The sequence below is a fragment of the Bombus pascuorum genome, chromosome 15 (assembly GCF_905332965.1).
Source record: "Bombus pascuorum chromosome 15, iyBomPasc1.1, whole genome shotgun sequence".
Classification (NCBI taxonomy): Eukaryota; Metazoa; Arthropoda; class Insecta; order Hymenoptera; family Apidae; genus Bombus; species Bombus pascuorum.
In genome coordinates, this window is record NC_083502.1 from 3,984,762 (window position 1) to 4,010,191 (window position 25,430).

Genomic DNA, 25,430 nt, shown 5'->3' on the forward strand with positions numbered 1-25,430 from the left:
TATCATAATATTTAGATCTACGTTTTTATTTTGAAATTATAATGCAATGTTAATATTCTTATATTACATATGAAGGTTACAGAAGAAACATATGGTAAGTACATTTTTGTAAATTTTCTGATTTCAGTGCTAGTTTATGTTAGTTCAGAGGATTTTTATATAGCATGGCTAGAAATGAAAACAACCTGTTAGGTCCAAAGATAGCTGAAAAAATAGCTGATAAAGTAAAAATAAAAACAAGCAATATTTTAATACATCCAATGTTCTAATATTGTGAGAAGCAATATTTAAAAAATTTTGAGAAGTATGAAGAAACACATATTCAGCTCTAATAATATGAAATAAGAAGGCAGTTTTGGTAATATAGGATTAACTAACAATATTCGAAACTTTAAAACTGTATTATACATACGATATAAAATAGTATTATATAATATTAATAATATAAATATATAATAATAGTTCTTATTATCACACTTTGGTTATCATTATATAGTTTCACTACTAACTCATATATTTCTTATTACAGTTTCCACCAATAATACCAATCCTCTCAGACTCCTAAACGAAGCTTACAATTTGCAACGCCCTTCCGAAGAAAAAAATAATCTAACCTTTCTCACGGAATTTAGCCATAGTTCCCTTTAGGTGGCAGAAGAAGCTCTTATTACTCATTCCTAGCCCGCAACATTTTGTCGAAGATTGACCCTGTAACATACATAAGGGCCGTTTCTGGGGGAACCGGGGACCAGGAGAAAGGGCGTGGAACACACGATCAAGGAGAAACAGGTTTCTATTCGCGGAGACTTCCACTTACCGGCCGTCGACTCCGTGGTCGATGCTCTGGCGATCTGGTTCAACGACTTTCTTCTCCGCGTACAAAACAAGCTATGGGCATTTCTTTGACCTCCTGACTAGCGTGCGCGCGCGGATTACATCACACTCTTGTAATCGCTCGGCCACCAAGTTTTTTCGCCGGAGGAGACGCCATGATGCACAAAAACGTATATCAGGAGAAATGTTGGTATTAGGAAAATCATGCATTGGCGTAGGGCCTTCCAATTACAATTTATATAAAATGCTCAGTTACTATATACATATTAAACTTTCATTATTTTTGTTTCATGTCCATCCATTTACAATGTGCAAGTCTATTAATTTTGGTAAATTTCTATAGGATGCATTATTGGTTAAAGATAATTTCGTCGAAGTTTTGTAACATGGGAAATAGTTTCTCGATTACTGAAAGTTGAAAAACAGGGGATCATAGTTTAGACAAAATGTCTCTCCCCCATAGCTATGTGCTATTCTTATCATCCCATCCTCCACACTTTCGCACAGTTCTCTTCACGTTAAAAAGGACTCTCCGTCACTTAGTCTCAGGTTATTTTTGACTGGGGCTCGAAGTAACGGTCGAAGAGAAAGGAGAAAGAAAGAAGGCAAAAAAGCGAGAAATAAATTCTTCGATCGCGTCGGATGTGCACATTAGGCGTGGTGAAGAAAAGAGCAGCGATACAACAGGTGCCTCATACAGGAAACCGGCATTGTCGAGCTCCAAGGACATACCGCTATAAAAACTCTTCTATTCCATCCGGGCAGACATAAAAAGGGCGTAGAAGAATAGAAAAGGAATGACCTTGAAGAGTAGGGTTGTCCAACGAGCGGGAATAGCGCGCGCATAGATGCGTAAATTATGCGCCACTTTCTAAATGAAATATAGTATTCCTGTCTTTCTTCTTTCTTAGAAAAATACTCGAAGAGCTGGTTTTTGGCGTTAATAATACTGGTAAAACTCGTTTAGTTTTAAACGACAATAGAAATTCTTTTCCACTATATTTTATAGTAAATTCCATTTCCAGTCTTTAATCTATTAAAAGTCTATTGATTTGGTAAAAAAATATTTTCTGTTTTAATAATTGGAAATAGAACTTATATATCTTTTCTATCCATTCTAGAACTCAGGGCTCTCTTGTATAATAATTTATCACCTAATAATATTAGTGAATTGACAAGTTACAAGTTGCTGATTATATTATTACTTATTTTTTGTAATTTAGAAATTTTACATTTACAATAGCATAATTGGATCGTTTGTAATTTGTAAAATTTATTAATAAAGTTTCATCAAGAGGCTCATATAATAATACAACTTTAAAATCAATTAAAAAAAGGAAGCTAACAAATGTAATTTATATCAACGTGTATATAATGTAGTGATCTAACATCTGAATATTATTTCAGGGACTGGTTTGTGAAACCCGGATTTTGGAGTCAGTTTTCCCGAAATCGTACGAAAGTCGTGAGAGGGGAGGGCACCGTGCGTGCGTGTACGCGTGTTGCGTGCAGTAGGCCTACGGTGGATGCACTTTTGGGAAATCATGCATATACGTGGCAACATCGCACAGCGGGCTCACATTCCACGTGATCAGGACCGGTTTGCGGGTGTCGACCCACTGACACTCGTCCACTACAGATAAACCTTGGCCCTGCATATGGGATACATACACCTTACTTGTGCTTCTTTTTATTGCAACACTCAAGATATTCTAACCATTGATCCATAAAAATCCATTGGACGATCAAAGTCCCTGCTGTTTTACAATGGTTATACTACAACTACTACCATTAAAAAATAATATCTATTTCCAAATATTAGAACATGAACGAATAATTTGCAGTTATTTAAATTTTTAATCCATCTTAATGGGTTAGGTTATGCAGCAATTTTCAGAAACAGATTAGAATTCTAAAGGAATGACTCTATAATAACGTCATAGAATTCCATTTCACTAATTAGAACTATATTCCATCCCTCAATGTGCTCGCGTAAATAGAATATTATTACTATAGAAAATACCACTAGAGTATAATTATTGTAGAAAAAAATAGCTTGAAGTTTGATCAGGGGAGTACTGAACGAGAATTATTATCAAATAAATAAACACGCGAGGAGGGTTTGATTCTTTCATTAACACATCGTACAGATGTATGTAAAGGCCTCGGCGTGCATTGCAAGGCCATTGACCGAAGGGATCCCCGATCGATGATCGGCTACCTGCTGATACATTGTTGCCTATACAATAGCGAAAGTATTGTTGGTCCGGTGGGTACCCTCCGGCGTCAAGTGCAATTATTCCGTGTAACCGAGTGCACTTTGTTCCTACTGTTCAAGATCTGCTTTGCCTTGTTGCATGGCCATTCATTGCAGCTACCGGGTGCAACGCCCCATTCACCTGTGTCATCGGCCTCCACGAGTAATTCTATGTGCATCCTTTCTTTCTATAGTACACGAGTACTATCTCGGAGCAAAAGAAGTTATTAAAAAGTACTATTACTAAAAATAATTACTAGAAATAATTAATTTTATTAGCAAGATGCAAAATGTTCTTTATTAATGTAGTCTTCTAAAATTAGATGGCATGAAAAATGATTTTATATTGAAGGATTAAGCAGTTTATCATTTTAAGTTTGATAGAATTAAATAATAAAGATAATTTAATATGCATTTAATGACATAATCACGTTCTACGAATTTGAATTTTATTCTTTCGCTCAGACGATTGAGGCAAAATTTCGAGACAGCTTTCTAGAGAAGTCAGGAGGACGAGAAGCGTATGTGAAGAGAAACAGGTTCCTCAAGGGGATTGAAAAGCCGCTTGCATGCACCTTTTCAGACGAGACCAGCCTAGATCCATGTAAAGCTCCCTTCCTTACAGATAGCCTACACCTACATGATTCTTCTGTGTATTTTACGTAAGTGGGATGCATATGTGTATATCTAACGGTTCATTTATTTCATTTTCGGTGATCAACACAATTTAATATTATTTCATATTATTAGAATTATTTATACAACCTTTATATCTTTGTTTTCTAGAAGAAAGAAGAGGTAGTCAGAGTAATATTTTTAGAACGATGCGACAAAATACGCAAGAATACGGAATCGAGAATTCCGTGCTATCTGTAGATAAGCAAACAGTTGGTATCCCTCTATCATCGCTTTGCTCACGATAGATAATGTGCAACGTTGCTATAGTTATCACTAATATGTTCTTCCTATTCGTTCTTTCTTTCCTCTATTCGAGGAGTCACTAACTTCCTTTTTAATGGCTTTTTCGGAACGCATGAAACAGCCTATGGGCTTTTCGCTCATCCTGCGTTTTTTTAGTGAAAATCCGGTCGTCCTGAGACAAGAGGGAGTAAGCTGGCTGCTAAATCTGGAGCTCCGGCTGGTTGTTTTATTAAGTGGAACCGCAACTATTCCAAAAAGCTCTGTGCATAAACTAAGACCAATTCTATGATTCCAATTTACTTTATGATTTAAAGAAAACTTCAAATTGTACAATAAACTGCAAATTTTCAATTTTTCGGTAATTTTATAAATAGCGTAGTTGAAATTTAGATTTTGTTAATTTTTTAAATTTAGAAATTCTTCATTTCATTGGTAAAATAATTAATAATATTAATAGACAATTAAAACAGTGTTCTCTAGTTGCAGACATCTTCTGAAAGATAAATTTAGATTTAGGTTTATATACCCTATTGAAAGAGGAATGAACATAGCAATTTTATAAATTAACACGAAAGACCAATTCACTATATGGAAGTAGAAAGAGTCTAGTCGAGGTCGGTGTGTTCAGCCGACATCGAATATGGAATTTTTTCGATGGCGCAACGCTATACAAGGATTCACCTTAACAGCTTCGCATTCCCCCCTTTTCCTTCGTCTTTTTCTTCGCCCAAGGGTCTCGTCCGATGGCGCACTCACTAACACATTCACAATTCTATCGATGGCAGTGTAAAACTATGCATACGTGCACGCGAGCACGCAGGAAAACGATTTTCTTTTATCGTGACCCGCTTTTATCGTCTCTACTTCTTCTTTTGCTGTACGAACTGGTCGAGATAAGGTGGGAATCGAGCCGCATATTTTCGGCCCGTTCTTAATGCGCCACTTCGCGAGCCCTAGTAAACAGGAAACGACGTCCACGTGCGTCTGTTCGTGAGGGAAAGGAGAGAAGAGAGAACTGGCAAGCTTTTTTAGCCGTGTTTCATTCAGCCTTATATTTTATTCCCTATGTGAATTTTCATTGCAATCATCACGGTAGATCTATTTTTTAATGTTCTGTGGAAATGTACTTCTATAAATTTATTACAAAGTAGAAAGAGTTGAATGAAAGAGTTGGTTACGATGAAATACGGTTTGATTTGCCAGACACATGGGAAAAATTTTGGAAGATTTTATAAGAGGACGCAGGCGCAATCGGCGGTTGCATAGAAGTCAGGGCGTGGTAGCAATTTTCGGGAACGCATACAGACACGCAGGTTTCTCGTTCCTTGCCGCACATTAGTCCACTGATGATTAGTGATGGTCTTAAGATGCCTCTTCAGTTTTTACAATTTTTAACATCTGTATCTCTCTATCTATACGTATAAATTCTGGAAGACTTGCAACAAATCTCTTAATTTTACTAAAAGGTATATTGTCGCCCTATTCCTTAACTATCTCCATTAGTTTGTAAACTGAGAAGACTGAGTTTAAAGTTTATGAAGTTTAATGTTGTAGAGGCAGGAAAGGCTTAAATAAACTGAATATTATTATGAATTTGTATTTTATATATCAATGAAACATATTCATGTCAGGAATACTACATTAAAATATTCATCTATTTCAGGATCATTGAAACAATACAATGTCAACTAATACGAAGAGGCAATTTTGTAATTGAGCAAGATAATAAGAATTTTTAAATGTAAAATGGTAGAGAGATAATGATAAAAATTTTAAGGAAATAAAAAAGTTGAACCGTTGCTCAGAAACTTGCGAGAAAAAGGGAATCTAATGGCCATCACTAGCGCTGATACGCGGGTGAAAGACGTGGGTGTACACATACGATACTGCATAGTCATCCACGCACGCATACGTCTGCAAGCATGCACCACTTAGATGTGTATGCATCGTACCCCGCAGGATATTGGCCTAGACGCAGTGTGATTGGCCGATCATGCAACCAGGGGCGACGATGCCTCTGCAAGACTCCTTGTGCGTGCTATTCAGTGGCGTAACTTTGCCATCTGTATGTTTTTTAGCTTTTTTACGCCCTTTGAAGTCGAACTTCAATATTATACATACTATATAGCACAATTTAAACTAATAAAATAGTATAATATTGCAGAAAATATGAAATTAAAATTGCAAGTCATTATCAATATAAACTATCATAGTTTAAAATCACATTCATAATATCTTAATTTGCCTCATTTGTGAAACTAATTCATCTTTAATGAATGGATAATGAGTAGCGATAGAGGCATACTGCAAATTGTTATTTGTTATTAATAATACAATAATAATCAATTAATATAAGTTATTATTAGATTCAACAAATTTTGGTTTCTAAAAACTAGCAAGATTTGCAGTTAAATATCTAGAAATTCACTGAAACACTAGTTTCTCTAGATTACCAACAGACTATGGTTCGCATAATCTACTCATTAAACAAACTTGTTAATCGCCTAGCTATTTCGTTTCTGTTGGACAAAGTTATTTCGTTAATCGCGTTGATCGTTCCCGGGTATTGTTCACTTCTTGCTAATGCATTTCACTCATTAATGATACGTCATTTAAAAGTCCTAACTGGAATATTTCGCATAAAGGGACGTCAGTTACGCCATTGGATATACGCACACAATGACGACAGACGAGTCACGAACGCACACGAATGAACACCCCTATGCGAGGAAAGCCATGACCAGCTCGGCCTAGTGCGTCTTCCACGCACGGCTCGTCAGTGGTCGCCGAGTAGGCCGTGGGAGAGGGTTTCTAAATACGTTAAAGCTTGCCTTTGCTACGGGTGTGCACTCGTATCGTATCGACTAGCGACGTCGTTGCTTTCAAAGATACTATAATCATCATCAGGAATGCACCAAACCTCGAAAGAAACTAATGCGACGATTGCAAAAACAAAGCTTTAGTGAAGATATATAAATATCGAATAATAAACATCTCAAGAAAGACAAGGATAAACATTTGGATAGCAATAGAAGATAAAAACAAAACAACAGTAGAAGACGAAGATAAGAACTTTTGTGGGTGAATTTTGTTTTTGTAAATGAGACCGTGTACATGATCTGTTTGCAAAATAAGGATTGGCTATTACTGGTGAAGATTAAAGAGATGTGAAGAGATTTGTTTTGATCGGCGGTTTCGCGTATACACGCGCTTCCGCACGCTATGTGCAGTCACTAGGGGTTGGTTTCTTTACGGCAACGTTTCTGTCGACTCGTTTAAACGAAATTGAGTTACTAATGCGAGTGCACACATATGCTAACTAATCGTACATCTCCTAACGTACTACTCGGCGGCCATTTGAACAGTTTCGCCGTGCGGCGCCAGAGTTTTGGAAATGTAAGTCTTCGGAATACTACGTCATAGATGTTTCAGAATTGTACTAATAAGTTCTTTTCTAATCTGTTATATACGTACGTAGACTTGTCATTATTAATTTTATTAATTTATTGCCAGTAAGAACGACAATGTTTACAATATTTTATATTTCATGTAATATGCATTGTGGATTAATGTTTGTTAGTCATTAGTAAGTTTTATTGATAATAATGTTTGTAATAATAATAATTGTTTACATACTTTTAACGTATTTTTTATTTCTTAGCTTTTGCTCGCTGAAGCTTAATTTATTCATCGCAAGATCAATGTTGCTCGAATTTTAACTTCCGCATATGCGTTATAGCATAACACGCGTCTTGTACATGCGCAGTATCCGATTGTTAAATGAGGGTAGTTTCACACGCATGACTCATACCTCATAAAATATTATGTCCCATGAATTTCATTTCCAATTAACGGTTCAATTGTTAAAGGATGCATAAAAAGCACCTCCTGAAATATTTTTAGATTTTCATTTTGTAAATTCCAGTTTACCGTGTTCTATAATTTTACAAATTAAAAAATTAATCGTGTTCGATGCTTATTAGTCAGTTCTAATCATATAATAGTAAATAATTAATTAACGTTAACCTAATTATTCGCAATTTCTTTCAGAACCCACTTTGCTGATTGAGTTAACCGAAATGGCGAGTACCTCGCAGCAGTACTGCTTGCGCTGGAACAATCACCGTTCTAATTTACTGACAGTGTTCGATGAGTTGCTGCAAAATGAGGCATTCACCGACGTGACTTTGGCAGTTGACGGAGGTGCGTCTGTCAAATGCCACAAGATGGTCCTAGCAGCATGTTCCTCCTACTTCCAAACTCTGTTCATTGACTTACCATGCAAGCATCCTATCGTCGTATTGAAAGACGTGAAGTATTCTGAGATCAAAGCCATCCTGGAGTATATGTACCGAGGCGAAGTCAACGTGGCTCAAGAGCAATTGGCTGGTTTATTAAAAGTCGCGGAAGTACTAAAGGTGAAGGGGTTGGTTGAAGAAAATGGCTCCCAGGGTCGTCGTGAAGAGGTTGAGACCTCTATGTCACCTCCACCAGCCATAAGCACCAGTACAACCAGTAGCGCAGCTCACAGTAGTGATCATACGTCTCCTCCACATTCCACGGGGACTACTTACGATATTTATGGCAAATCACCAGCAGATAGAAGTAGCCGTTTACCGCTGCCAATGTGGCCTCTGCCAGGGATTCCCATCACTCATTCCAGCTCCAGTCACCAGACGGCGACACATCAACATTCTGCCATGTTAAGCGGGTCATCATCCATTTTAACCGGTTTTGAGACTTCTCCATTGAAACGCAGGAAACTCTCAAATATGTTAATGAACAGAGACACACCGATTCTCAGAACGGTATTGGGTCAAGGTCACGCGGATAGTTCCCAAGGGATTCCCCTCTTACACCCAGATAGCCATGAAAATCAGTTCAGAAGCAACAGTAATGGCTCCTCGAATGAGAATGACAGACGCAGTAGTACGGATGTAGTTCATGGGGATCCTGCACATAGTCCTTATACTGATGTGTCTATAATGGATGAAGACGATAAGCAAGCATCGCCACAGTCATATATTCCAGACATTAAACCAGGCAAGAGAAAAGAAATTATAAAAAATTCAATTTTCAAAAAATTTTCATATTGTTTATTAATCTATATATTTACTACACAGGGCGTCTTATGATTTAATAGCTAAACTTTGTTAATACGTTTTACTATAAAACTTATTTTGATTTTGCTTCATTTTAATGAACCAATCAGCTTCGGTATTAATACCTGTTTGATATATTTTTCTTTTTTAAAATTATCTGCACATAAAAATTTAGTAGCGTGGAATTGACGGAAGTTCTAAATGATTTATGTTTATATAACATTTTGTGTTTGAGTATACCCGTAAAATGTACTGACAAAGTTTTGCTGTTACTCTATATATTACTGTCATTAAATATAGAAGAATATATATGTATATCTTAAATTAAATATTAAACACAATAATTACTTTTTGTTACAGGGATGGTTAACTACGTACCAGCACAAAAGCCAGAATGGAAACGGTACAAGCAATACACGAGGGACGACATAATGTCTGCGATCGAAGCAGTACGTTCGGGAATGAGTGCCCTCCAGGCGGCACGTAAGTATGGAGTACCCTCTCGAACTCTTTACGATAAGGTGAAAAAGCTAGGAATCACGACATCACGACCATTTAAACGTGGCTCGAATGGTAGTGGCGCCTGTTTTCCTTATGGAATCGGTGGTAACGCAAATGGCAACATCTACAGCGGTGCCCTCTCGGAAAACGAGAACGAGAGTGGCAGTGTGATCGAGGGTTCCGGATCTATCCTCGATGCGTATAAGTCGAGAGACGGTCTTGTAGACCGGGAGATGTTGGACGTCAGTCGTTGTACCTCTAGCCCCATAGTGCATTCCGTGAAACAGCAGAACAACGAAGATCAGGTCGAAGATCTCTCTATAAGTCGTAAATCGGATGTTCGTGTGATAGTCCCTCCACCCTCAGTGATCAAGGACGAGGAAGATATTGGCTCTGATTCGTGTAGTCACAATTAACCTAGGTTTACTATCTTACCTCTCATGGTCACCGAATGATATCTCTGACAGATATTAAACGTACTATTACTATATGAAAATTATTCGGAATGTTTCTAGATAATTTAAGGCTATTGGATTTTACAAAAAATTATACGCAAGTATCCGTGGTGTCCTGTGAAACGAAAATACGTTCCAGCTTCGTAATATAACGAATTAAAAAAATTACTCTATATTTGACGGAGATCCGGTTGTTCGTTTCACGGGAGAGCATACCCCTAGAGACAATCACAGGGTGTGTGTGTGTGCCTCAGAGAAAGTGACAAGGCGATATAAATGGATTAAAAAACGCAACCAAACAGAAGCCAATTAAGTAAGTCAGCGTTTAACAAATGACTCAGGGATCAATAATAGAGTGTCGTCGCAACAGTAAGTCATAGAACATACGTATATACATAAGGAATCTGGTATATGAGGTTCTTCTCAGATTACCTTGCACAAGACTGATTCATGCGTTATGAGTTCAAGAGACTGAAGTATAATCAACGATTGTGTTCCGAAGTTGTTAAAGCCTAATGCTAATAAGGAATATAGTGCCTTCTCATATTAATGTACTTTAACAATTTAAAAGAAAGTATCAGTAGTTCATTAAAATTGAATGAAAGAATGAATTAAATGAAAAGGAAGAAAAACATTGCAAATGTTCTTACTGGAATATTTAATGAAATTGACTACATTTATATATACATACATACATATAATATATATATATTTTTGTTTTTTTAGCTTATTTTAATTTGTGAAGTCTTGAAGAAATGCGTTTTGAGCAGATTTATCGCGGAAATGGGCATTTGATAATACGCGGAAGATCTTCGAGATTTTGCAAACTAATTTCGAATCGCATTAAGCTTTAAACACTTTTGAACTAGTGAATATATATATTTGTTTTTTTTTTTAATTCAGTGTAATCATTGTGATTCGATATTCTCATTTTTTTCTCATCTAGCAATCTACATAGTAGTAGTATTTTATAATCTTCAACGATTTTTATAGAATATAAATGCCGCGTGAAAGAAAGTGGTAAGAAGAGTGTATATTGTTTTAATGATTTTGTTTTTAATTCTTTTTTTTCTTTTAAGAGAGATTTTCTATCTTTAGCATTAAATGCTGTCACTAAGACATAGATTATATATACAAACTATATATTATGTACATGTATACATATATATACACATATGTATACATGTATATGTCTGTATATATATACATATTATATATATATATATATATATATATATATTTTGAAAAAGCAAAAAGAAAGAAAAAAAAGGGGATAGAGTTATACACTTCGAATAATTTCGTGTTATTGACTGATGATATCGCTGTTAATTTGTTGCTAATTATAAGAATACATTAGCGTTACTGATCAATGGCCCTGGGATACAGCTGCAATATTGCTCAATATTAATGCATAATAACATACAAATGAATTACCTCTAAATATTAATCCATAATAACATGGATTAATACTACCTCGAAATATTAATACATAATTGCACGGAACGAACTACCTCATTGTACAACGAACAATAGTGTTCATTATTAACATTAAGACTGATAGAGCCGAATCTACATTATTATATATATTGTCTGCTATATTATATTATATCATATTACCTACGTATAGATAGTGAAGTAAAATTTGAAAATAGATTTAAGCACTTTTTATTTTTCAGTTATAATTCTTTTCACTGAAACATGTTACTGAAATACAAAGTGCAGAGTGAAAAATTTTGGAAGTATTCATTTCTTTGTTAATAATATTAAAATAAAACGAAAAACAGAATTTGATAAAACAATCATTCTGAGTGAACATGGAGAAAAATATAAACGCAAGGCAACGTATTTTCACAGAGAATACCGTACTTTATAGAAAAAAGTTGCGGGAATGAGTGATATCCAATGTGTGGCGAATATTATGTTTAATAATTATTCCAAATCAACAAATATCAATTAATCGATATTAATTAATAATAATTTAGATAGCTTTGTTTAAAAATTTATAGACCAAACGACCATTTGAAATTTTTCTGTCCTCCCGCACTGGGTTGTTATTGGTTACTTTTTTCGCGGGAGAACAACTTTACACAGTTGGTAGTAGGGTGTGCTGTTTGGAGAATTATTTAATAGTGGTGACGAATAACACGAAGTTGTAATTTCACCTGAATATTTTGCTTTCTATTTTTACAGCATTTTATTATTATAACGATAGAATTGTAGAATAATGAAAAATTGAATACAATCAAATGTCTCAAAGCACTCGAGTGTCAGATGAAATGATAATTTCTTGTTACTATTACATATAATAAAATCATCACACTGTACCTGTACTCTGATCGCGATGCGATTATAAAATAGAGAAATAATGTTTATACAGAATGTTTTAGAAATCATGGCACAATGATAATAAAGCGACGATTTATTGTGGTCTTAAGTGGATAGACTGCGGATTTTTATGCATTTATGAGAAATTTGGAGGCGCAAAAATACACAAAATGTATACAGAAAATGTATATATACAAATGTGTGTGTGTGTGTGTGTGTGTGTGTGTGTGTGTGTGTGTGTGTGTGTGTGTGTGTACATATATATATATATTCTGTATATATACAGAAATATACTTTTAATGTGACTGGTAAGAGAATATAAATCAGAATTATTAGTTTTTCAGAGAAGCACTTATAATATTTGAAGTGCAATATAAGACCAAGTGTTAGATTTTGGATATACTATTAGAATGATAAGCAAATGACAGTAATGTCAATTATATTAGCGTAAAATATCGAAAATAGAATGTTTATTCTAATATTTAGCAGATGGAACAAATTCCTATTTAAGTTTTATTTCTGCAGTTATGTTCATAAAAATACAAAAATGCATAAGAACCAACAATCTATAAACGAAGAAACTTTATTCTATACTTCTAACTTATTTCACGTAGAATAAATGCTGACTGTTTACTCCTACCAGTAATTAGTCAAGTTCACATAATCAAATTTTTAAATTTGATTTTATTGAAAACAAAGTGCCGTGTGTAAAAATGTCATTCCATATTCTCGATTTATTGACGCACGTAGTATTCCTTCCTGTACCATGATTATTAGAACACCTTGTATAAAAAAATGACTGATTTCAATATAGACAAATATTGAGGCCATATTGTAGCGATAGAGAGAAATATTAAAATTGAAAAGGATAGAAATATATAACAATGCCGAAATAGATATACATATAAGATGCCTAATCAGACAAAAAATAGTTTAACTGAAGCAAATATTTAGACTGAGATATATTTAAAAGACTATACAATGTGTTCAAAACAAAGAGAGAAAGTATATAGTTGTAAATTAAAAGTGCAAGGTGCTCAAGAACATATCAATGAATTTCAAAATTCGCGCTCGAAGATGTCGTTAACAATTTCTGCACAGAATAATGAACTTATCGAAGAAAAGAGGTAGAAAACAACAAATTGAATATTATTATTTAACAATAATTAATGTATAGAAAATTGTGAAATCATTCGAATGGTCTAAATCAAAATTATAAAAATGATTTAACATAAAGTGTTATGGGTTTTCTTACTTATATGATATAAATTTTAAACGGTACATAAACGCAATTTTCGATGCCTTACAAAATTAAAATAAAGAATTTTAATTACAATAATCGTCAAGTTAAGATTGTACATAATCATCTTAAAAAAATTTGTGGGATAGAATGTTGCCGTTTTATCGTAGTAATTTTATCATGTAAATTTAGCATCGTATTATTTTTTAAGACTGACTTTTCTTCTATGAGATGATGTACACTTATGTACATGACACATACAAATACATACATATATACACCTATACCTGGAAATGCACTTTTGATTAATTGTAAGTTTCTGATGTTTGACACTTTTCACCCCATAATGCGGAGTTTCTCATTTCCATTATGTGGATGTATGTTACTAGAATTGTACAAGTTTGTTATAAAAATATATTACTCTGAGAAACTCCTGAGAAAATGATTTTTCTTTGTATATTAATTAATAGATGTTTAAGATTTATTTTTTAACAATAAACAAGCAAATAGTTGAAGAAATTTCTTTTCAAACCACCAATCTGATCAACTTATTACAAAGTCCTATATTTTGTATTATTGAATAAAAATAATTAAATAATATGCCGTTCCCTAGATTATCGACAGAGAAGATATTAATATTAGTACTCGTCTGTACTCTGTTAATAATAATCGAAAATTGTTTCCTGTTCAAATTATGTATCTTAATTTTTATTAAATGGTCTAGACTACTTAAATCGATATTAGTCACAATTAACTCACTATAATAATAAAATGTAGATCAGAGAATAAAAACAGAATATTATATATATATATGTAATTATAAATTAACGATAAAAATCTCGTTAGTTAACCAACAATGAATAATATAAAATATATTTAGTGAATATTTTTCTTGTTCAGAGGCAACGTTGAGACCAGTTCCATTTATCTTTGAAGAGATTTCACTCTTCGTGAAACCCCCTTCTTGATCATCGTCGTGTCAGGAACAGTTCACCAATATCCCCGCAAGCAGAACTTTCAATCAAACGACGAGACAACCAGCCCTGAGCTGATAATAAAACAAGCAACGAATTAACTTTGTATGGTAATTAAATGATAAAATAAGATCTTTGCAGTAAGACACGCTATCATTTACAAGTGAAAGGACAATTTAGTTTGATAAATTAGCGTTAACAAATTTGGAATTAGCTTGTTAATAAAATTTTAATAGTTATGTGAAAGTATTATTAAATGGTATGAAATTTGATATACTTGGTATTAATCGATTAATATGTAGAGGCTTTAATACATAGCATGATGGATATCGATATGGAGAATGCTAAATAGATGAATATCTTTTTGTAGCTACTGTAGAAAGAATCGGGAAGAGACGAGGAAAGCGGACAAATAGAAAAGTGAGAAAGACTCAAGAAAGGGACTCAAAAACTTAAGGATGCTAGAAAGGGACAAGAAGAGGCGCAACAAAATAGGAGCTAGAAAGAGATAAGTAGAATCAGGAAACGGTAGAGATACCGAGGAAGGGTTAAAATGGCTCGAGATGCCAAAAAGAGTAGAAATGAATGGTAAAAGATGCCAAGAGCCAAGGAAAGGTAAGGAGAACCAAAGAAGAGCAAAAAATCAGAAAAGGATGATAAGACCAATTAAAAAAAGACGAAAAGGGGGCACAAAGAAGCAGGGTGAGTAGAAAGAAACGGAATTACATGACTACATGGACATCGTGGACCAGTCGCTAAGATGATCAAAAGCCACAGACTGTGCCAGATTATCCTAGGTCAGTACGCTTGGTTCTGGTCATCCCGCGCTCCACAGTGTTCTGTACCTTTAATAAGTCTCATTCCAGGCTACGCGCACCAAGAGAATAATTATGGGCTTGCGCAGATCGTTCACCGGGGGTGGGGGTAGGTGGCTAAGGAGAAATAAAGCCTCGAGCCCAGGCGGTGAATGCGGCCACGGATTGCGAAATTTCCCCGGCCCGTTTCGTCCTCCCGGTTAATCGTAGGACCTCCATCCGAGTCAACCTGCTCTCTTGTTCTTCCTGTTTGCGGTAAGCTCTTTGATCTCGCGTCTCTCATTCATCAACGCGATGATTGAAATAATAAACCAGTGACGAATCGTAATTGCGGGATGTGTGTGTTGAGATATTTTTTTTCTGGGACTTGGTGTTTTTCAGGACACATTGGAATATTGGCAGCTGCTCGCGACGTTTTCCTGGATGCTGAGGCATGCGCCCTAAAAACTCTGGAATTGATGTATTGCAGAGCGCAGGTACAAATGAGACAAGTTTCGCGTGTGTGGATCGTATCCGCGCTTCCTGTCCGTGATACGCGGACACTCGCATGCTCGAAAAAGAATTCTCTCGCTCCATTTCATCTAGGTATCTCTCACGTACCCCTGTTTGTACTTTCTCTCATGGCTTTTGTAGATCTGCATTTATTACCTGCTGTGGACAGCGACGCTTACCTTAGAACAGGAAACCAGTACCGCGAAAAATTGGGACTGCCCTGCAGAATGCATTTGCCTATCTCCGAAGCAGGTAATTATAGGATGCTTATAAAACAGAAAACGACAATTTCATTGGATCTTTCCTAAAACATTAAAAATTCGTAATATAACAAGGTAAAGGAATCGAAGTTTAATTTGACATGGATTAAGAGCTCAATAGGAATTAGTTTTCCGTGTTTATCCGCAGTTAATTAGGCTTCTGAGAGAGCTATGAGTTACATAGAGTATCAGCCAAACGCGTGCTACACTACTCCATGTGCGGACACAATGGTACAGTTTTTGAGGATTAGAAAGCAAAGCTTAGCTGAACATAGTCGTGCACGTAGAGATTCCAAGAGGAAAGCAGGATTCCAGAAAATTAATTAGCCACCTAGAAATCAAATGCAGCATCGTAACATAATTTACTACCAAAAAGAACAATGAGCGGCTTTTCTAAAAATGAGAATCTTCTTTTCAAAGTATCAAAAAATAACGGACCAACAAATTTTACAGGTTCTCTGCAATACAGGTGGGTTAAAAGACATTCCTACCCAGCAGCTGCCACAAACAGTGGAGGAACTCTCCCTGACAAAGAACAACTTCCCGGTAATAAAAGGCGACGCATTCGCCGGCTTGAGAGTGCTGCGAAAGCTGACGATGGATGGTAACAACATCTCAACCATACGTCCATTCGCATTTCGAGGGTTGAGCAAATTACGCGAACTCTCCATTCAACACACACCTCTACCATTCATCGAAAAATTCTCTTTCGCCGCTCTACAAAACGTATCAGTATTGTTATTGGCGAACAACAAGATACGATACATCGAAGGCTACTCATTCGCCGGGACCTCCAATGTCCGTTTAATTTTATTGAGCAATAACCCGTTGCTCAGAATTCAAAGCCACGCGTTTTCAGGCTTAACGAACGTGGTTCGCCTGATATTCCCGTCAGGAATAAGAACCATCGAGCCGGACGCATTCGATGGCCTCCAGTATATCGGTCTCCTAAAGTTGACCTACATGGACCTGTCTTCCCTTCAATCTTACACATTCCGTGGCTTGTCCTATGTGCAGTCGTTGAACATTCAGGAAAGCGATTTGGGCATCGTCGAGAAGGATGCCTTCACTGGGCTCACCCACGTTGATCGACTGAATATCGTAAATAACAAGATCGATCTGATCGAGAAATTGTTTCTGCGATACGAAAACAATATAGATATGTTAAGATTCCATGGGAATCACGTATTGGAGGCGCCTCGACATGTCAAAGACATCAATCTGGAAGTGAATTCTATCAGCGCCATTGATAACCACTTTCCCTGCGACTGCCAGGCTCACAATGTACTGGACAGCGATTTTGTCAATGGCACTGTTAGCGAATTTCAGAAGAGAAATTATTGTATCTCGCCGATCGAGTACAACGGGAAACACATGGACCTAGTAGACTTCGGATTAGTCGCCAGATGCTATGACAACGTCGTGCAGGATAACCTGGGCTCCGGTGTCGTTGGGATCTTCACTCTGCCAACCACTCTGTTCCTCATTCTTCTGTTCCCCATGAATTTATTCCAGTGAACCCAGGTCTGCTTCATAAGGTTAGACAAGAGAATTTTCGAAAGTAATGTATACCAAACTTTTCCTATAATTCTTTCTCATTTAAATATTTATGTATTTATACACATAACAGATTGTTTCATATAATACAGATAACCTACAAACTGATACATTTTTTTAATCTTGTTTCACATAAAACATCGAGATAGATCCACAACAGTTCCAGATTCGGTAGAGGTTTAACTATCATTGCGGCTCCATTTCGTGAAGTCACTCTCAAGAAACTTTTTCTATCATTCGATTATTATAACTCGTACAATCTTAAGCATGCGACTATGAGCTTTAACTGGCCCATGTAACTGGGCTGGCGAAACCGCATCCATTTGGATTTATTCCGTAAACTAAAGATGATTCCGAGTAAGTTACTTGTTCACGTTTATCACGTCATATTATATTAACCCTTCGTTTTATATGAGCTTTCTTTCAATTATTTTTAACCCATTCGAGGCCAAAATCTTATTAAAAGAGAATCTCCAAGAACCAGCAGGACCAGCTTTTGAAGTTCCTACTAAATTCCTTTTTATCTTAGAATTTAAACCAATATTTATTTTAATTCTTACACAATTTTCCTACCATCTGATTTTTGTAGGAAATTATTTTGCTAGCATCTTCTTGAGACTGGTAGCAAAGACGCACAAGATGCGTCCGCCTCGAATGTGTTAATTATTCAAGAAATTTGATTGAATGCCTTAATATGGATAATATGTACTGCCATGACTTTTTAATGTACCTTTGAATGTATGAAGCAAAGAATTAACAACCAGAGTTGAATAGATAATTTACGTCGATGATAATGAAAGTACATAGGGAGTAAGGATATAATAAGGTGAACTTATGTAAGAAACCTTTGGTGAAAGAATCGAGTTTTTCCGTAACCCAAGGGAAATAAATAGCGCTATTCGTGTTTTGTCTTAGAAAAAGTTAACTCTCAGTGGAATTCTCAAAATATTTTACATTTGTCAGTATTTTTTATCATTTATTGGGTACCACGTTTATTATTATTGAATTTGGGAAATTAGTTGAAAATATCTCGATTCTCTGAGAGTTAACCGATCATGTGAATTCTACATGTGCGTAGTCTTCCTTAGGTAAACAAACCGCTCTAATAAAAAGTTCGATTTTGTTATGTATATTTGAAAATAGTAATATGAAGTTCTTCAGGATAGTTTATCTTCAGATTTTTATTTATTTTTAATAAAAAATAAGATATATCTCGCGGCCTAAATTATTTCCTTTTACTGATTATAAATTTTTATTATTTTAATACGTACAAGAATAAGGGCTATTTACCGAATATTTCATTGTTTCGCCGAAGTTTAAACTAAAAGTCTAAAACCGTGCTTTTAACTACGAAAGAAACGAAAAGAGAGAAACATTTTTTCTCTTGTCATTTGTAATGTAAAGTCTGCGTGGCCTTCGGTCAGCATAGTAACCGAGGACCAAACTAGCTTATATTTTTTACCAACATCTACCACATAACGTATAACAAAAAATAATAATATAAAATAATATAATATTATAAATAAAAAATAATCTGTAACCTTTTATTGTAGTTAGAGCGATCTGTCATTTAATAAATGATTAAAAAAAGATGAGCAGCAATTCTTATTGCATAGACTGACAGTAATGACATATAATTTTTATACAGTGTGTACAAAAGAAATATTTTTACACAAAAGTAATAACTTGAATTCAAATATTATACAGAAAATGGACACAATATAATTTATATTAGATTTCTTATTTAAATCAGAATACTCGTTTTTTTCTACAAGCTCTAAATGTGAACACTTTATTTTGGTACAGACTTCACTTCAGGAGGGACAGCTGCCTGTAAGTCTTCAACCGCAAGTCTGTTGATTATATATGGTTCAACTTCCCATGCTACTGCTTTTTTAAAATCAGTCGGCGTTATTCCTAAATCTTCCAAAGTTGGTAAATTTGGGTCTATCTTATCAGTGGCATGATGCTAAAAAATTAACAAATATTCTACTTAGTTTTAATGGATACATTTATCGATAATTTAAATTAATTACAAGTTTCGAATACTTACATATTCCAATATTTCCCACGATAAATCCATAGTACGATGTATTGGAGCGATTAATTCTGCAAATGTAGTTTTCATCCAAAAGTATGGGTTAAACTTTATATTCGATATTGTCATCTGTTGTTCGGTGTATTTCAATTTGATTTTAAACATCATATCAACTATATCTTTTAATTTGTAACTTTTTGAACTGAAATAAAGTATATTTTATATTTTTATACGTATAAGTTTTATTAGCAATACTATATATATTACATACCCAACAAATTGATAAGTTTTACCAGCAGTATCAGGATTCCTTATTATCGCCACAAGGCCTGAAATTACATCATGAATGTACACTGGATACTTTTCAGTATCTTCTCCTTTGTGCCACAGTGGTATGCTATTGTAAAAAATGGATTTCATGTTATTATAATATTATGGTTCATGTTATTATACATATATGTAGGTCATAAAAAATTATAATTGAACATACTATTCGAAGGTCGTTCTATCTGAACTCATATAATGACTGACAAATCTATCCATGCGTCCAAATATAACTGATGGTCGAACTATAGTAGCTTCTGGGAATTCTTCTCTCACTGCGAATTCACCTCTCCATTTTGATTTTAACATCTTCGAACCATCTTTTATTAGCATTGGCTTAAAAAAGAGAATAAAATCTACTATCATTAAAAATCATTATTTTAAATATAATTGATAAAAGTAATGATACAAAGTTAGAAAATCACATATTAAAATTAAATTTATATACATATATATCCAAGCCTTTTACAGAATAAATTGATAGTATTGAGAAAATAAGAGCTAAAAACTTCAATCTAAAATAATTCTAAAAATTGCATATAATTCTGAATATCATAGTATCATGCTTTAATTTATAATTTTGTTACATCTTATCTAACAATTATATAGTTTAATTCAATTGGCCTACTCTAGGTTTCTCTTCTGCATTTAAACACGACATGTGAATGAAACGCTCCACATTGCATTTCTTGGCAAGTCTAGCCAATGTTCTTGCTCCTTCTACATGCACATCATCAAAACTGAAATTTGAGGTCTCATAAGTTTGACCAATCAAATTGACAACAACGTTAGAATATTTCATAGCCCTGATTATTGAGTCCTCATCTTTGAGATCAAATGGATGATAGTAGACTTGTCCAAGATCTCCACCTACTTTCAACTCTCTTATGTGATATAGATCACATCTATGTGGAAGGATGAGCTGTAAAAAAGCATTTAATATAAAATATAAATTTTTTAATTAAAAGATTTTTTTATTCACTTGCCTGAGTTCCAATTTTCCCTAGCCTAATACTTAAGGAATTTCCAATAAAACCACTACATCCAAATATTGTACAAACTATACCATTGAAGGAGCTACGACCGCCGGTACCCCTTTTCAATTTGGCTGTAGTAGGATTTTTAATAACTCGTGGTTGTGAAGAATAATCGTAACTCTGTACTGCATAAGTGACAGGGCCCACATTTTGATTCTCTACGTGTCACAAGTTAAATCATTATTGCAACATAAATATAATATAATTATGTATTATTACATAAGTATAATATAAGTTAATGATGCGTTTACAATGTATGTAGATTCTGAAACAATGATTTTGTTCAAATTGCTAGCATGCTATCATTATTGAAATGTCATCGAAATAAAATGATAAACATGTGAAATTAACAAACTTACTTGTCACCCGTACGACTTTGGGAATCCAAGCCGCCATATTTATCATTTGTCGCGAATAGTGATGTACATAGATTAGTAAACGAACGTTACCCTTCCTATGTTAACAGGAAGCAGCAGAGAGATCGCCAATGCAATATTAATAACGTCAGCCCAAAAATGCTATCTAATAGGAGAGACCTTTAGCGGCAAACAATCGAACTATAGGCATTTCTACTCTGGTGCTCTTGGCGGGCAATATGTACATATGCACAGCTAGAGGGGAAATGTGCTTTTATACTGAGGATCAACGAAAGATAAGGGTCAAAGCAGGATTCTGTCGAAATTTCAATTTTGGGAAATTCCTGAAATATGACAGCACTTGTTGTGTAATTGCCAAAATCGCATCACCTCCTTGGTCGACATATTATTCTTGGTTTTCCTGGGAAAGTTATGATTATGATAATTTTATGGTATTTTATTTCCTTACTAACTTACCAATTTTCTCGAACTCTTTCGTCATTTTTTGTAACTTATCGGAATTAAAAGGGATTAGAGAATAAATAATTAAACGGTTTGTTCATTTGCAAAATGAGATTGTTTCATTCGATTTAATTTGTAGATTTACAATTATTGTAATATTAATTAATAATAATAATAATTTTAATCAATAATTTTACAATACCTTCATCATTTTCTGTATAATAATTTGTGCATTTGTATCCTCGACCAAGGGAGTTAAAATTCATTCAAAAATGACGATCAAAATCTTATAAGTGCTTGGTACAGCGTTTCGTTACTCATTTCCCACCTGTTTCAGATCCGATGCAGACGAATGATCTTTTTCCGCGTGATATCGCTACGATCATATGCCTTTCCTTATTCTCCCAGTTAAAAACAATGAAAACAGACATAATATGATTGCAACGATATCCCGCGGACAAAAGTCGGCTCATCTGCATCGAACTTAAGCGTCTATCTTTGGCCCATTCCGTACAGCCCTGTTCGGGCTCACCAGATTTTTCCTTTCGCCAAATGTACGTATGTTTCTCTCACTAAAAGCACCTAAGGAAGAAAATGTGTGTATAGTTCAGGCATTTGACCACTGGGGGGCGGTAATTCGTAGAGCGTATTTTTTACATGATCACATGAATGTTGGTTGAATTCCTTTCATGCTCTTCGGCGATTTCCTTGCTTATCTCTGTCCAAAATAAAACTAACTTGTGTTTCATTTGGCATAAATGCAAAATTTAAAACAGAGCCCTGTCCTGTTAATGTTGATTTTTTCCTATTAATATTATGTAATATTAAGTAAATGCGGAGAATGAATTGGAGCATGCAAGGAAAACTAAATTACAGAAGTTTCTTCCATCAATCACTAATCATTTTTGAGCGCAACATAATTGAAATAAATTTTTATATCATACTGTTCATATGTAATATTTAATTAGTATCTCAGTATTATTAGTATCAATATAAGTTGCAATGTCATCTTACACAATTTAACACGAAGTACATATTTTTTCTCAATGCGATATATTTCGAATATATTATTACATATCATAGATTATATATTATATTGAAAATTATATTTAGTGTGAATTATCGTGTATTTCTCTAAATTTATTAAATAAACCAATATTCTTAAAGGGAATATGTACAAGCTGGTATTATATATTTCTTACACGTGTATAATTGAAATTTATAATTAAGGCATATGTAACGTGAATATAATGCATATAGTAAATGTAATGCAATGAATCTAATAAATATAATAAAGAAGGATATAAACAAAGAATATAAAAAGAAAGGTATATAACAAGTAAAAACTTCATACTCAATTTTATTGTATTTTATCTTTATGATTATTAATTTTACTATATCGCAAAAACATATAGTAATAAACCACCCAAGAATAAGTTACTCCTATGGCGCAATATAACGAAGTAAGAGCTAAAGGCAAAAATGGTAATTTTTCACCGAATATTAATTTGTGTATAATGGTTTCATACACTGTTAATACCGGCAAATTAATTACATATATATATTCGTAAAAATAAAGAAAATTTACATTGAACTTTCGAGAGAAAGCTAGAAAACCTGCAGTCATAAATACCAAAAGTACAAAAATCTTTAATGGAGTTAAATTACTCGGATAAAGTAAGGGTAAAAGGGCAGTGTGTCCTGCACTGCTTAAAATTAAATAAATTCTAGCATCATTCTTATCAGTTGCTGCTAGAACACTAAAATATACATAAGAATTAATTGATTATGTTTAATTAATTTCATTTCCTTTCTCATTTACTTACCACAGTGGTATAATAGCAGTTAAAATAGCTTTCTCATGTACATGCCAACCAAACATGAAAGAACACAAAACACAGAGAACTAAACATCGTACAAACTGCTTTGGATTCATATACTCTTTTTTACATAATAAGCAGTATAATGCAGGCTGTAATATATGCAATACTTTTATTTATTAAGAATATTATCAACAATTGAAAAGCTTATTACTTACCATCATAGTGAAAATAGTTAATAGAAATGTTACAATTGGCGTAGGAGTTGGTAGAACTAAAAATGATTGCTCTTGCACTAAACCACCAGTCATGACTGCTGATCTTGTAACTTTTAACCATCCTAATTGCTTTAAAATTAAAGATGCTATTTTATCTATACCTATATACAATGCCCAAGCATTTGCTGCCCAGTATGCATGTACTAAACCCCTTTTGAATGGAAAGAGTCTTGAAATTATCTAAAATAATCATAATTACTTAAGGAGAAAGAATATGATTTAACATTATTATTTACCTGAGGTAACTGTGAGGCAAACGGGCCAAAAGAAATTATTAAAGTAATAATAACTATGCTTCCAAGCATGTACAAACGTCTAAAGAATGAACCTCCATTCATGCAATATGATCTCAGTAGCCAGACTAGAAATGCTGGTGCCACGTACAAATAAATATGTTTTAAATTTAATAACAAAGCAAACCACAGAGTTCCAAATAAGATAGCCTTCTAAAAAGTAAACTGCTTAGCCTTTATATAGAAACAAAATGTTTCCTTATACATTTACCTGTTTATTTATTTTAGAAACATTTGCAATAGCAAGTAGAAGAATACCAAGTAAGAATCCATTGTATTGAAAATGTACATGATCCACTAGGAGTAATCCCATATTACATAAAGAAAAAACTATGAAGATCACATATTCATCAAAGGATGTACAAAATACTTTGCCAACTCTACAGAGAATTTAAAGTATAGAATATATTTTAAATATTACTTTTTGAATGAAGAATGATAATAATGCATTAAGAACTTACTCTTTAACTCCATAAGCATATACTAAATCTAAAAATATAACAGTGCCTCTTTGGAAAAAGATAGTATTGGAAGATACATAATTTAGATTTTCAACCTTAAGCATATTATGATCTATGAATCTTGCTATATGACTGAGAAAGTATTCAAACCATGCAAACAATGGTGGATAATCCAAGGTCCATTGTGAATCGGCATTCATGTACCATTCTTTGAGTGGCAAACTATGTGTTATGGCAAGCCAGTTGCGGTGAACTTCAAAATCTGTGGAATGACTAAAAATCAAATGATGCATATATGGTTACATTATGTGATCAAAGTATATATAGATAATAAAAAGTGATAAAAGAGATATACAATTTATTTAAATACTAAAAAAACATACTACATAGGCATTAGAAGTACTTTGAGGCACGAGACGAGTAGTAATACACGAAAAACAATTTTGTTTGCGTCCCATTCCTCCAACGTTGAATTCATTTTTTGCACCTTTTTCGATGCAAAAGCATTTTTATTACTCGAAATGTCCATCATTAAAGGGCTTTACGTGGCATTTTTCTACAACTTCGACAAATTTAGCAGTTACTCAGTGCTACCAACCATTGTTGATTTAATGTTCGTCTTACATAG

At 34.2% G+C, this 25,430-nt stretch overlaps 4 protein-coding genes and 1 long non-coding RNA gene across 8 annotated transcripts; 3 read left to right on the forward strand and 2 right to left on the reverse strand.

Moving 5' to 3' along the window:
* Nucleotides 1–6: 6 nt before the first annotated feature.
* On the forward strand, nt 7–3,510 carry LOC132914882 (uncharacterized). Its single transcript, XR_009659705.1, has 2 exons — nt 7–1,719; nt 2,242–3,510. It is a non-coding gene; the product is annotated as an uncharacterized LOC132914882 (long non-coding RNA).
* A 2,181-nt stretch (nt 3,511–5,691) lies between these two features.
* On the forward strand, nt 5,692–13,762 carry LOC132914880 (protein tramtrack, beta isoform-like). Its single transcript, XM_060974382.1, has 3 exons — nt 5,692–7,408; nt 8,063–9,055; nt 9,475–13,762. The coding sequence occupies exons 2-3, from the start codon at nt 8,092–8,094 to the stop codon at nt 10,029–10,031; spliced, it is 1,521 nt and encodes a 506-aa protein (XP_060830365.1). The 5' UTR covers nt 5,692–7,408; nt 8,063–8,091; the 3' UTR covers nt 10,032–13,762.
* Nucleotides 13,763–15,541: 1,779 nt separating this feature from the next.
* On the forward strand, nt 15,542–19,325 carry LOC132914859 (leucine-rich repeat-containing protein 4-like). The gene is made up of 4 exons (XM_060974353.1): nt 15,542–15,679; nt 15,806–15,900; nt 16,058–16,168; nt 16,630–19,325. The coding sequence occupies exons 1-4, from the start codon at nt 15,577–15,579 to the stop codon at nt 17,692–17,694; spliced, it is 1,374 nt and encodes a 457-aa protein (XP_060830336.1). The 5' UTR covers nt 15,542–15,576; the 3' UTR covers nt 17,695–19,325.
* Nucleotides 18,851–21,835, reverse strand: LOC132914860 (NADH dehydrogenase [ubiquinone] 1 alpha subcomplex subunit 9, mitochondrial). The gene is made up of 7 exons (XM_060974355.1): nt 21,492–21,835; nt 21,082–21,290; nt 20,724–21,017; nt 20,262–20,431; nt 20,043–20,168; nt 19,787–19,973; nt 18,851–19,702 (listed from the first exon to the last, which is right to left on the reverse strand). Exons 1-7 carry the CDS (start codon nt 21,535–21,537, stop codon nt 19,526–19,528), a joined length of 1,209 nt encoding a protein of 402 aa, XP_060830338.1. The 5' UTR covers nt 21,538–21,835; the 3' UTR covers nt 18,851–19,525.
* A 1,457-nt stretch (nt 21,836–23,292) lies between these two features.
* LOC132914854 (probable dolichyl pyrophosphate Glc1Man9GlcNAc2 alpha-1,3-glucosyltransferase) lies at nt 23,293–25,401 on the reverse strand. 4 transcript variants are annotated; one of them, XM_060974344.1, is made up of 7 exons: nt 25,186–25,401; nt 24,803–25,075; nt 24,553–24,721; nt 24,285–24,491; nt 23,989–24,228; nt 23,777–23,922; nt 23,293–23,710 (listed from the first exon to the last, which is right to left on the reverse strand). In XM_060974344.1, exons 1-7 carry the CDS (start codon nt 25,332–25,334, stop codon nt 23,311–23,313), a joined length of 1,584 nt encoding a protein of 527 aa, XP_060830327.1. In that variant the 5' UTR covers nt 25,335–25,401; the 3' UTR covers nt 23,293–23,310. The 4 variants fall into 4 exon arrangements, with proteins under 4 accessions (XP_060830327.1, XP_060830326.1, XP_060830330.1 ...); XM_060974343.1 differs by having other exon boundaries at nt 24,285–24,494; XM_060974347.1 differs by having other exon boundaries at nt 24,285–24,494; nt 24,803–25,064; nt 25,186–25,326.
* Nucleotides 25,402–25,430: the final 29 nt, after the last annotated feature.

Coding starts and splice junctions, on each gene's coding strand:
- LOC132914880 (XM_060974382.1), top strand. CDS start 8,092: ATGGCGAGTACCTCGCAGCAGTACTGCTTGCGCTGGAACAATCACCGT. Junction 9,056..9,474: donor TATTCCAGACATTAAACCAG/GCAAGAGAAAAG, acceptor TTTTTGTTACAG/GGATGGTTAACTACGTACCA.
- LOC132914859 (XM_060974353.1), top strand. CDS start 15,577: ATGCGGCCACGGATTGCGAAATTTCCCCGGCCCGTTTCGTCCTCCCGG. Junction 15,680..15,805: donor TCTTGTTCTTCCTGTTTGCG/GTAAGCTCTTTG, acceptor GGTGTTTTTCAG/GACACATTGGAATATTGGCA. Junction 16,169..16,629: donor TTTGCCTATCTCCGAAGCAG/GTAATTATAGGA, acceptor CAAATTTTACAG/GTTCTCTGCAATACAGGTGG.
- LOC132914860 (XM_060974355.1), bottom strand. CDS start 21,537: ATGATAAATATGGCGGCTTGGATTCCCAAAGTCGTACGGGTGACAA. Junction 21,291..21,491: donor CAAAGTCGTACGGGTGACAA/GTAAGTTTGTTA, acceptor TGTGACACGTAG/AGAATCAAAATGTGGGCCCT. Junction 19,974..20,042: donor AAAACTTATCAATTTGTTGG/GTATGTAATATA, acceptor ACTTTATTTCAG/TTCAAAAAGTTACAAATTAA.
- LOC132914854 (XM_060974343.1), bottom strand. CDS start 25,334: ATGATGGACATTTCGAGTAATAAAAATGCTTTTGCATCGAAAAAGGTG. Junction 23,923..23,988: donor TAACTATTTTCACTATGATG/GTAAGTAATAAG, acceptor CATATATTACAG/CCTGCATTATACTGCTTATT. Junction 23,711..23,776: donor ACTGCTATTATACCACTGTG/GTAAGTAAATGA, acceptor TGTATATTTTAG/TGTTCTAGCAGCAACTGATA.